At 39.9% G+C, this 13,350-nt stretch overlaps 1 protein-coding gene across 7 annotated transcripts in view; it reads left to right on the forward strand.

The window, feature by feature from the left end:
* The window catches only part of LOC137256582 (rho GTPase-activating protein 23-like), a 134,096-nt gene that overhangs the window by 75,337 nt on the left and 45,409 nt on the right, over nt 1-13,350 (forward strand). For all 7 annotated transcript variants that reach the window (XM_067794452.1, XM_067794457.1, XM_067794453.1 and 4 more), the window contains one exon: nt 9,283-9,405. In XM_067794452.1, the coding sequence (XP_067650553.1) occupies nt 9,283-9,405 (123 nt within the window). The remainder of the gene's footprint in view (nt 1-9,282; nt 9,406-13,350) is intronic.

Below are 13,350 nucleotides of genomic sequence, written 5' to 3' on the forward strand. Positions count from 1 at the left end.
TTTGGATATGAGTGAAAAGATGAGTAACATTCTTTAAACTGTGGTCCGTCCAGAATAATTAAATGAATGAAAGGAAATACCATTATCTTCACGCTTATTGTACTGCTGCAGTTGAACATGACTGCCCCATTCAGACATGGTATACTGACTCTAATTCTTCCCGTCCATGTTTTGTCATCAGGAAGGATAACAAAAAGTACTATCTTTTGACATCTTTTGGTATGAGTGAGTGAGGTTTAGCTTTAGTGAGTGAAAGGGATTTTATATAAACAATATCACAGTGGGTGACATCAGGAATGGGCTTCACGTATTGCACCCATGTAGGAATCGAACTTAAGTTTAATGCTTTATACCTTTTAACCTTTCAGCTACCTCACTACCTCCCGGTATAATGTAAGAGGCAACTAGTGGGATAGAGTAGGTGAGCTCCCTGCATATTCTGTTGATCAGCAGATTGTTTGGTCCAGACTTGATCATTCGTCTACTGCTGCCATATTGCTTAGATGGCTTTAAACAACAAACAAAACTTTGTTATGATTCTGGTGGAGATTGAAGCCCTGACTATAGTCTTTATGCAGGAGCAGTGTCTGCTGGGCGTTTGAGGGAGAGAGTGTCTCAGTGACACATGGCACTAGTGACATGACCTGGACTGAAAACAAGCAACAGACCGTGAAACATCTTTGTACGTCCCCTGCAAACTGTTTCAAGGTGACACATTGTCACAAAGGTGTGGATTCAGTTTGACACACATATGAAATATGTGTCGTTACATTGGCATGTTTGCCTTCACACTTTGTACCTTGAAAGCAAAGAAAACAGCAAGCACTGAACCGTTAGTGTGATGTGAGAAGGATTGTTTCGCAGTTTTACATGTCAAGAAATCTCGACATCTCGCTGGCATTTGCGATTATGAGCTGAAGTGAAGTAGAGCCTGTTTGCTTATCCGAACTATAAAGTGTTCAGTGTTTTTGTGGAGCTGACCTTGTGTGACACGTTCCATATCTTTATGAATTTCACACTTTCATGGGCACTGTAATTTTGTTGATTCAGCAAATAGTTTCATGATGGGGAAAAATATTGATATATTTGAATGCATTGTCACCAATATTCCACAGGTATGGAGGAGTTAATGGTGTTGCAGTCGTATGACATGCTGCTACACTGTTTGCAGAGTTATGTCCCCTGGACAGTCCAGGAACCTGCAATAGTTTGAATCCTGAAATGCCCCATCAGGTTTCCAGGATTGACAGCAGAATTCCATATATATGCTTGCAGGTAAACCACCACATCCCAATGTGTAGATCGATGTCAAAAGACTTGATTATTTGCAGGCCATATAGCTTGTATATTGCTGAGTGCTGTGTTAAGAAAACAACAAAATAAAAACAATCCCAAGAACTTATTGGCAAACATTTCATACCTGCATCACTCTTGGCTCAGAATGGTTGCAGCTTTTAAATGTCAATTTTTGCCAGCGACATTTTTCCATCTTTATCAGGTGTTTGTGTTGCTGTGTATTTCATCTAGACAATGAACTCATCTCTAATTGAGTAACCATTTTCAATTTGATGACAAAACACAGTTTTATTGTTAGACTGTAATGTGTCAAATACCCACTCGCCGCTAACCAATGCTTAGAAAATTTCACAGTCACGGGCTGGACTGGCTAGTGAAGTATCATTGGTCATTTTATAAATATATCACTCTCTCTGACTGGTTGAATTATGATACACTTTTAGATCATGCAAGAGTATGGCCAAATAAACATGTTCATACTATAAAAAGGCCTAAGTATGTACTGTGGCCTTGTGAATCAGGTTTTGTGGCCTTGTGAATCAGGTTTTGTGGGTTTGTGAATGGTTTTGTGGGCTTGTGAATCAGGTTTTGTGGGCTTGTGAATGGTTTTGTGGGCTTGTGAATGGTTTTGTTGTCTAGTAACTTTCAAGTATAGCTACTCAGACTGGCTAGCATAATTTGGAAACTGGTTTTACACATTGTTCAGTAACAATGCATAGGAGGTGAAGGATGGATGTCAATCACTTGATTTTCTGGTCCAGACTCTAGTGTTTACCGCCCACCGTGATGTGGCTGAAAATATTGTAGAGTTTGGCATTAATCAAGGAAACAAAATTTTATTTTTGCATTGGTTCCTGAATTTATTAGGCACTGTTATCACTATGAATGTTTCATTTCACTCTCCCCGCTGATAAGGTTGTGACTATTTTGACCTTTAGGATAAACATTTTTAAGAAATGTAAATTTTCTTCTTTGTCTGGTGTGTTAAGGCTCATGAGAGGTCAGTGCAAGTTGATGGGTTTTTCATGTGGAGTTATTACCATTGCTTAGGAATATAACAGTGTGGCCATTCTTTGACCAGTTATTTATACGAGGTGAGAGGTCAAACTATGTGTGGATTGCTCGTTAAAGGTGTGAACTAATTGCTACTTTCCTACCTATGTAGATATGATAATGGGAAGGTGATATTAGTACCATAGTGCTAAGAGAGGGGTGATAATATTATTCTTATGACAAGAATACCATGTCATGTGAAAGTGAAGTCAGAAATTGAAGAGAGATGAGAGATGTTGAGAGTTGCCTATCAAAAAGTCAACCATTTCATTTGGAAAATATGGTTGCATTCAGACATAAGATTTCAGATATATGGAGTTAGTCATTTGTTGTTTTGTTGTTGTTTCATATGTCATATTTGGAATTTCACTTTCTTAGTAAAGTACAAATTCTAGTACTGTTTTGGTCAAATCCCATCAGGCACACAAAGTCAGCTGCCTAGCCCACTCAGCCACCGCGACTTCCACAGGAATGAAAGTCTCACAACTGGTAGTCTGGACTGTGTACCCTAGTATCCTACTTTGTGTACCCCTCTGATAGGTGTAAATTGGCATGGTTCATATGTCCGAAAGCTATGATTACACGATGCCATTTAGAAAGCGGTCAAATGCAACACATGTCATATTTGGGATTTTACTTTCTGAATATAGTACAAATTCTAGTACTGTTTTGGTTGAGTCCCATCTGGGATTTGAACCCACACCCTCAGAGTCAGGCACCTAATCGCCAGCACACAAAGTTATTGGAGCAAATATTCATGGCACATCTTTTTCATCCAGACATGCAAGAGTAGTCCTCGGAGAATGTTTCTTTAGAAGTTGAATCCAGGGACTTGGTGGGATGGAAGGTAGCCTAGTGGTTACAGCCTTCCCTAATCACTCTGAAGATTTGGGTTTGATTCCTCTCATGGGTACAATGTATGAAGCCCGTTTCTGGTGTCCTCTAGCTTGATATTGCTGAAAGTAGCATGAAACAAAAGTTATTCGTTCACTCATCCAGATGAGTACACAAGAGCAGTCCTTGAAGTTTCTATGTATAAAGTTCAGGGATCCAGAACTCTTCATGGGTATACCCCAGCCTCTTTTGCCTTAGGTTTGAAACATTACTGGTTTCGTGTGGAATCCACCCAGCTTAACTTCACTCTTTTTCATCATCCACTTGATTAAATTAAATGCGCATATTCCCTGAGTGCTGACATGCGACTACAAAATCTGTCCAGCGAGGAAATAAAACCCTGGCAGGAAATGAGATAAAATCAGTTATTTGAGAAGGAACAATTAAGAAGAATATCAACATGAGAACAACCTAGTGATTGCATGTGAAGTTTTATGCGGTATAAGACAAAGCTCTGAAGTGACATAATGTGGACAAGGAAAAGCTGCAAGTCTGTCTCACATTCCCTAAACCACATTATTTCCCACACTGCCAAGCCGTCCCTGCAATGCTGAAGTCCTAAATGAAAGTCCAGAATTCCATAGGTTCTGACTAATCCATCTGATTGTGGCTCCTTTTCAATTTAAATGGGTTTATGTATTACTATCAACATATGATATATTAGAATGTAAGACTGTGATTATCTACTTACTTGGCTTGTTAGAGTCTTAGTCGTTTCTTTGACAAACATGTACAGAGGAATGGTTGCCGCCTAGTGGTTGAAGCTTTCGTTCATCATGCTCAGACCTGGGTTTGATTCCCCACCTGGATACAATGTGTGAAACCAACTTATGATGTCCCCGCTGTGATATTCCTGGAATATTGCTAAAAGCGGTGTAAAAGCATATTCTGTTTGTCAAACGTGCACATTTTTTGCCAATGAAACATTGGACAACCCTTATACAGATGTGAACGCTAATTTGTTTTGAAGAAAAAAGATTTTTTTAATTTCCATGTTTATTCACTTTACCCAAAATAATTTAAACGGTTCATATTTTGAGCAACTGGCTGTTTTTGAAGAGTTCACATTTCAGTTTGAGGTGGAAGTGTTTACATTCATAAAATTTACAAGTGACCTCAACCGTTGATGGTATCCATTTAGCGTGGTTTGTTCATGCTTATTTTATAGACATGGAAACTTGAAACTTTAATACACTGGTGTGTGTTTATCAAAATCAAGAACCACACTTATTTAGGTTGGCTCAGTTAAAATGTTAGAGTTGACTGGATGATTTGTGTACATATTTCCATGTTGTGCAGTCACCATTCCACTCTTCAGATGATAATGTTTGTTTCTTTATATTGATTCATCGTGATAAGACATGATAAAGACATGCCACATGTCATGAAGTGACTGATTTAGTTCTTATGGATCTGAAGCAAGGTTCCAATGGCCTCTCCCACACAAAATAGGTCACTGATGAAGTCATGCTGTATCTCAAAGGTCAAGGTCAATTGTACCTTGATTCTAAAACTTGTTAAAGAACGTTAGATGTGCATGTTTAGGCATGTTGCTTTAGAAATGTGGATTTAAAAAAATAAATTGTCTGTGTTCGTTGAAATTAACACCCGCCCTGGTGAAATAAACAAGGAATGGGTGTTGGTTTGCTGAGAGCTTCAACTGGTGCATCATGGGAGCAGCCAGTACAGAATTCATGTGACTTATCTGATTGATTAATTAAATTTGTTTGTTCATGAAATCTCCACTATACCAGCTGAATGGTGTAAATAATGAACCATGAAAATTTTATGGTTGACGTCATGAGTATCAAGTTAGGAAATACATGGTTATGATATTCTGAAACCGAATGAGACTGTCCCCATGAACTCTCAAAATCCCCTCAAATGCATGTCTCACAGTCCCTGAACCACATTATTTTGCCTATTGCCATGTCATCGAATTCTCTGCAGTGCTAAAGCCTTAAATGAAGCAAGTCTAGATTTCTTCTGAATGCCTGGTCTCCCTGGAGCTCCTTTTCAATTAAAATGGGTTTGTTTGTTACTATCAACATTTTATATGTTCAGAAACTAAGATTAGTCTACCTCACTGACTTAACATGTATGAGCAAAATGTTTCTGGAATTGTTTGTTGTGAAATGAAACAAACTTCACAGTTTCCTTATGCGATAGGAACAAGACATTTTTTTAAAAGCCCCTTTATGTTTAGACGTTTATATTTTTCTTTAAAATTAAGTCTCAGTGAAAATGAAAACTTTCTGTTTAAAAATCAAGATTAAAAATGACAAGGTCTCATGATAAATGTAGGCAGTTCATTGAAATGTATAAACAGATGTACTCAAAGTTTCCTTTTCCTGTAGCTGTGTTTCAAGGAAATCTTTCATGACTTAATTTCCTGCTTTTAAGATAGATTACGTTTTGACTTTCTGATAAAATCTGGTTTGGTGCAGACTTTCCGTCCTTGTCATCGCTCAAACAACTCCCTTATCTGTCATCATCATCATCATCATCATCATCATCATCATCATCATCATCATCATCCGTCAATAATCATGTATTGTCCTTATTGATCTTTACACTGTTAATACTCTTGCTAGTATTATTTCAGGTACTGGGGTAGCCTAGTACTTAGAGTGTTGGCTAAGTGTCACCTCAAATACCCTAGTTAGATTGTCTGCATGTGTAAATGTGTGAAGCCCATATCTGGTGTCTCACACGGTGATATGGCTGGAATATTGCTAAAAGCAGAATAAAACCTCACTCACTCACTCACTCACTCACTCACTCACTCTTGTAAATATTAATGTCAGTGTCTTTGAATTTGGGAATATGGAAACAATATCATCAGCATTGTTACCATTATGTTTTAACTTTCATTACTGTCTAGTCTACAACAACGTCCTGTACCCTGTGACTCCTATCACACACAACCCAGTAAATACTTTCAGTTTGATTCAAGAGCTAAGCAAATGTTGCTGGGCCCACTCAAAGGTCGTCAGTGGTCAACAGAGTGTTTTGCGGGAAGTGAGACAAATTTCTTGTCGGCTTGTTAAGTTAATGGCAAGTGAAAATTTGTTTGAGCACACTCAGAGGGTATTGGGCTTATGTCAGGAGAATTCATTTTAGGGGCGATTATGAAATAGATGCTACATTCCTGAAGGTATGTGTTTGTGGTGGTAATAACAGGCTCTGGTGTGATTGATTGCTTTCTGATAGGAATGTTATGAAGATTGGAGTGACAGCTCCTTGATGTATCTCTTCATCAGTCAGTATTGACTTTGAGCTGGAAGTTTATTAACATAGAATGTTGATGCATTAAGTCATTTGGGTTGTAAGTAATCTTGTGGAGCATATTGTCGGATATTCTTTTGGATGTCTGGAGACTGGGATGTACTTTGCTGTTATTGCTGTGGTATGTTGTACACAATATTTGGCTTTTGTTTATTATTTGTATTATTATGTCACATTTGTTATCTCCATGGATATAAAATGGAAGATACTGTATTTCCTTTTCTTACCCGGGACTTACTTTTATCATTTTATTGGTTTCAGTCTGTGTTAGTGGTTGTTGCATTTTGTTGCAGAGCAATGTGTAGATACTCCTGTGGAACATATTGTCAGATAACATGTTGATGGATGTCTGAATGCTGTGTACTGTAACAGCTGTGACACTTTCTGCCAACTGACCTCACATAAATATGTGAAAATATGCAACTATTTATTTTGTTATAATGTTAGTTTCAACATATGAGCTTGTCAGTTCAAACTCAATGATCCTAATTTCAACATACATTTCAACATATCGCTGTCATGTGTTGGACCACAATTCCTGTAGAGTTGTCTCCCTTAGGCATGCCAGAATCAGATGAATGAGGGTTTAAAAATTGCCCTGATTTGCCTTATGATCATGATTTTGTTAAGTTTTTATATGTTTTTATTAGTACATTTGCAGTTTGATTTTAAATAACCGAATAAAGGAAAAAAAATAAATACCAACAATCACTGATACTCATGATCATGATTTTTACCAGTAATAGTGTATGGAATTAGGATGGCATGCAGTAATATAACTGAATACTGTCTCACTCAGTCACCTTAGTGCTAAGACAACTGCAAAATGTTAACACTGATGTTGACATCTTAACGAGTGCTTACACATTGTCACCTAGCTCTGCCAATCACTCTTGACCTGTAAAGGCACAACCAGGGTAAAATAGGCCTTCAGCAACCCACGCTTGCCACAAAAGGTGACCTCACTCACTCACTCACATAAAAGGTGACTATGCTCATCGTAAGAGGCGACTAACGGGATCGGGTGGTCAGGCTTGCTGACTTGGTCGACACATGTAATCGGTTCCCAGTTGCGCAGATTGATGCTGATGTTGTTGATCACTGGATTGTCTGGTCGAGACTCCAGACGGCCGCCATATAGCTGGAATATTGCTGAGTGCGGCGTAAAACTAAACTCACTCACTCACCCCACTCACACTGCCAGTCACTCTAAACATGTCCCGGTTCCTTGGTCTACTTGGACAGAACAGCTTCACGCTAAGACTACTGCAATACTTCACCATAGAGAGTCTTATAAGTCTGTGTTGTTGTCCAAAAAACCACATCATTTCCCCCACTGCTAGTCCCTATTATCAAGATTGTCAGGATTGTGTATAATCGTTGACTAAGCTTTAGTCTAAGAGTCTTATTGCGTGCTAAGATCGCTTTGTGTGAGTCGAGTGTGGGAGATTGCTGTGCTGTGAGTCAGTGTGAAACAGACACCTGTTTTGATGATATCTCGCTATGGTCACCCACGTGGTGAATCAGCTGGTGTTCGGAAGACAGAGACAATCAGCCCAACTAGAACATCCTGAAGTGTTGACTAATACCACCCTGCAGAACAGTCTATCTTAGCCTAATGCTCCTTAGGCGGTACTGAATGATTGTATGATAATTCTGTCTAATGTAAGTTTAGATCAGCTGACAGTACGAAGGATGCCATTGTGTCAGGAATATTTATATTTTTTAGAAATTATCATTTGTACTATTAATTATTACCTTAGAAACTTGTGCAAGTCTGCGTTTATCTGTACACTTGTGACTGTCGTTACATGCCTCCTTAGATGATTAGATTATAACAAGTGCCAACTTAGTCTGACATTTTGAGTGGGTTACAAGTATGCATAATTCTCCTAGGAGATTGTTGTTTGTAAATGAATAGATAAATTTGAGAAAAAGTAATGGCAGGTTAGTGTAAACAAATTTTGACAATTTTGGTACTATTTAGTTGGTAAACACCAGAAACAGTTATCATTGGTTATTTCCTTTGGTTCAACCTTGGGGAAATTGCCTGACCCATTCTTGTTTATATACAGGCTGTTTTCATGTCATAAATAAGCAAATGTCGCAGCAAAATAACATTAGTCAGTGTGAAAACAGGATATTTTTATCTGAAATATAACTCCAGATTTTTGCTCAATTGAAATGTGAAAAAACCAAATGTTTCTGCGTAATCAAAGGATATTGTTTAGTTTTTCACATTGCTTGACATGTTTATGTCTTGTTTTCTTGAGAACTGAAACTTCAGAAGAGGGTGTTCATGTGGGTTAAACCCCCTGTTAAGTGTGGATGTCTGTTCTGTTGGTTGTTTTGGAGGCTTGTCTTTTTCCTGATGATTTTAACTGAATCCTTGTCTCACAATTGACTTGTCTGTGCATGTGTTCGTGATTAGCAGGATATGCTTTCACCTGTATCATCACTGATGATAGTGAGTCATGAACACCAGTGTTCACGAATAGTGTCTGACCCTCTGACAAATCTGGCAGATTTGCCAGTGGTCAGATAGAAATCACCAACCCGCAAAGCTCCAGTGTCTGACTGAATATACATTTTTAGAGAAAGATAACATATCATTATGTGCATCAATTTGAATGATATGGTTCCAAGATATTGCTGTACATATCATGGTTTGAATTTTTTGTATTGTCACACCTCTATTTTGGATAGGAAAGTGGTATTGACACTTTATTTACCTGTGTCTCTTTTTTGCAGTTTGATGCCTTGGATTGGGCTGGTCCCAGAACTGTCTTGGTACCAAGAACAGATCAAGGATTTGGATTTACTCTGAGGCATTTTATTGTGTACCCACCGGAAATAACCGATGACAGTTCACAGGTATGTTGAACCAGTTCTTGCTGACTCTATGTGCAGGCCTCAAAACTACACTAACAGCAGGGCCCCGTTTCACAAAACTCTCGTAAGCCTAAGGTCTCGTAACTTTTCTCGTAACATTCCTACTTCCTATGTTACAGTATAGGAGGTACGAATGCTACGGGAAAAGTTACGAGACCTTAGGCTTACGAGAGTTTTGTGAAAGGGGCCCCTGGTCTCTGATATGAACATATTCTACAGAAGATCTCAGAGTCTCAAATCCTGAGCTTATGTCTGTATTTTGATTGATGTGGGTGACAGTGAGGTGGTGTTAAATTGTTTTTGGTTTGAAAGAAATCTCAGTTTTCTCAAATTTTGGATTATTTTTAATAGGGATTTCACAATATATGTTTCATGAATTGATAAATATCACGATACCCATGTCACGATTCGATACAAATCATGATAGCTACTTTCACGGTAATAATGCTTAAATTTAGTTACACTTTGAACATTAATATTTCATATTATAGAACTGTCCATGAAAAGATCAACATTTTGATTCTCAGAGATTAAAAAGTTCTAAGTTACCATTTTTGTACATGAAAATAATCATAAATAACACTCATAGCAAAAAACATGATACAGTGGCAATATGTAAATGCTGCATAAACATTTTTAAACCGATACTTTTCAAAACTAAATATCAATACACTTTTGAATGTATCGATAATTGTATCGTCTTTGAAAAAGTATTGATGTATCAGTGTATCCAAATAAATTAAAATGAGGTAATTCATTGTGGTCTTCGAGGACAGATATGTTTGACCTTCAGTGACAGACAGGCAGTGTAATTGACCATGACACCATATTTATGACAACTATATTTTTTTATTTGAACCTGTACTCATGGCAACTTTGCCTTCTTGTATAAGAGCAGCTAACCATTAAAGGAAATGTTTGCCTTTTGTCATGTGGCACATGAGATGTGTCAGCCGAGATGGTCTGGTTGAAGAACCAGTTATGAATCTTGTTTGTGAGTCCTTGTTGTACAGTTTCACCGGTAGGAAATGTCTATGATCTGACAGACTTGGTGTCCTAATGCTAATTATTTTTGGCCCTTAACGATGTGTCCTGTAGGTGTGTGAAAAACAGATTTGAGCTAGTTTTGTCAGCACTGCTAAGGGGTGTCACCAAGGATGTGAACTTCAAAGGTGAAGACTTCAAAGATCTGCACTCTTTGGCTTTCCTCCTTTCCTAAGTTAACTCTGTGCATTCTGTTTGACTTCATGTCCTCTGCCTGATGCCAGACATGAGGCACTCCACCTCACTCCAGTTAATCTGCCCTAACTCCATGCACTTCGACCAAACTTCAAGCACTCAATCTGACTCCGTGCATTCCGCTTGACTTCATTTGACTAACTCAGCCCAAATTCCATGCATTCTACCTGACTTCATGCACTCTGATCAGACTTCACCCATTCAGTCCAAACTCCATGCATTCCACCTGACTTCATGCAGTCTGACCAGACTTCAGGCACTCCATCTGACTCCATGCATTCTACCTGACTTCATGCACTCTGATCAGACTTCACCCATTCAGCCCAAACTCCAGGCATTCTACCTGACTTCATGCGCTCTGGCCAGACTTCAGGCACTCCATCTGTCTCCATGCATTCTACCTGACTTCATGCACTCTGATCAGATTTCACCCATTCAGTCCAAACTTCAAGCACTCAATCTGACTCCGTGCATTCCGCTTGACTTCATTTGACTAACTCAGCCAAAATTCCATGCATTCCACCTGACTTCATGCACTCTGACCAAACTTCAGGATCTCCATCTGACACTCCATGCATTCCACCTGACTTCATGCACTCTGACCAAACTTCAGACACTCCATCTGACTCCATGCTTTCCACCTGACTTCATGCACTCTGACCAAACTTCAGGATCTCCGTCTGACTCCATGCATTCCACCTGACTTCATCTAACATGCATTCTACCTGTCTTCATGCACTCTGACCAAACTTCAGGATCTCCGTCTGATCTCCGTCTGACTCCATGCATTCCACCTGACTTCATCTAACATGCATTCTACCTGTCTTCATGCACTCTGACCAAACTTCAGGATCTCCGTCTGATCTCCGTCTGACTCCATGCATTCCACCTGACTTCATCTAACATGCATTCTACCTGTCTTCATGCGCTCTGACCAAACTTCAGGATCTCCGTCTGACTCCATGCATTCCACCTGAGTTCATCTAACATGCATTCTACCTGTCTTCATGCACTCTGACCAAACTTCAGGATCTCCGTCTGACTCCATGCATTCCACCTGACTTCATCTAACATGCATTCCACCTGACTTCATCTAACATGCATTCTACCTGTCTTCATGCACTCTGACCAAACTTCAGGATCTCCATCTGACTCCATGCATTCCACCTGACTTCATGCACTCTGACCAAACTTCAGGCACTCCATCTGACTCCATGCATTCCACCTGTCTTCATGCACTCTGACCAAACTTCAGGATCTCCGTCTGACTCCATGCATTCCACCTGACTTCATCTAACATGCATTCTACCTGTCTTCATGCACTCTGACCAAACTTCAGGATCTCCGTCTGACTCCATGCATTCCACCTGACTTCATCTAACATGCATTCTACCTGTCTTCATGCACTCTGACCAAACTTCAGGATCTCCATCTGACTCCATGCATTCCACCTGACTTCATGCACTCTGACCAAACTTCAGGATCTCCGTCTGACTCCATGCATTCCACCTGACTTCATCTAACATGCATTCCACCTGACTTCATGCACTCTGACCAAACTTCAGGATCTCCATCTGACTCCATGCATTCCACCTGACTTCATGCACTCTGACCAAACTTCAGGCACTCCATCTGACTCCATGCTTTCCACCTGACTTCATGCACTCTGACCAAACTTCAGGATCTCCGTCTGACTCCATGCATTCCACCTGACTTCATCTAACATGCATTCTACCTGTCTTCATGCACTCTGACCAAACTTCAGGATCTCCGTCTGACTCCATGTATTCCACCTGACTTCATCTAACATGCATTCTACCTGTCTTCATGCACTCTGACCAAACTTCAGGATCTCCGTCTGATCTCCGTCTGACTCCATGCATTCCACCTGACTTCATCTAACATGCATTCTACCTGTCTTCATGCGCTCTGACCAAACTTCAGGATCTCCGTCTGACTCCATGCATTCCACCTGAGTTCATCTAACATGCATTCTACCTGTCTTCATGCACTCTGACCAAACTTCAGGATCTCCGTCTGACTCCATGCATTCCACCTGACTTCATCTAACATGCATTCCACCTGACTTCATCTAACATGCATTCTACCTGTCTTCATGCACTCTGACCAAACTTCAGGATCTCCATCTGACTCCATGCATTCCACCTGACTTCATGCACTCTGACCAAACTTCAGGCACTCCATCTGACTCCATGCATTCCACCTGTCTTCATGCACTCTGACCAAACTTCAGGATCTCCGTCTGACTCCATGCATTCCACCTGACTTCATCTAACATGCATTCTACCTGTCTTCATGCACTCTGACCAAACTTCAGGATCTCCGTCTGACTCCATGCATTCCACCTGACTTCATCTAACATGCATTCTACCTGTCTTCATGCACTCTGACCAAACTTCAGGATCTCCATCTGACTCCATGCATTCCACCTGACTTCATGCACTCTGACCAAACTTCAGGATCTCCGTCTGACTCCATGCATTCCACCTGACTTCATCTAACATGCATTCCACCTGACTTCATGCACTCTGACCAAACTTCAGGATCTCCATCTGACTCCATGCATTCCACCTGACTTCATGCACTCTGACCAAACTTCAGGCACTCCATCTGACTCCATGCTTTCCACCTGACTTCATGCACTCTGACCAAACTTCAGGATCTCCG

The sequence above is a fragment of the Haliotis asinina genome, chromosome 11, assembly GCF_037392515.1.
Source record: "Haliotis asinina isolate JCU_RB_2024 chromosome 11, JCU_Hal_asi_v2, whole genome shotgun sequence".
Taxonomy (NCBI): Eukaryota; Metazoa; Mollusca; class Gastropoda; order Lepetellida; family Haliotidae; genus Haliotis; species Haliotis asinina.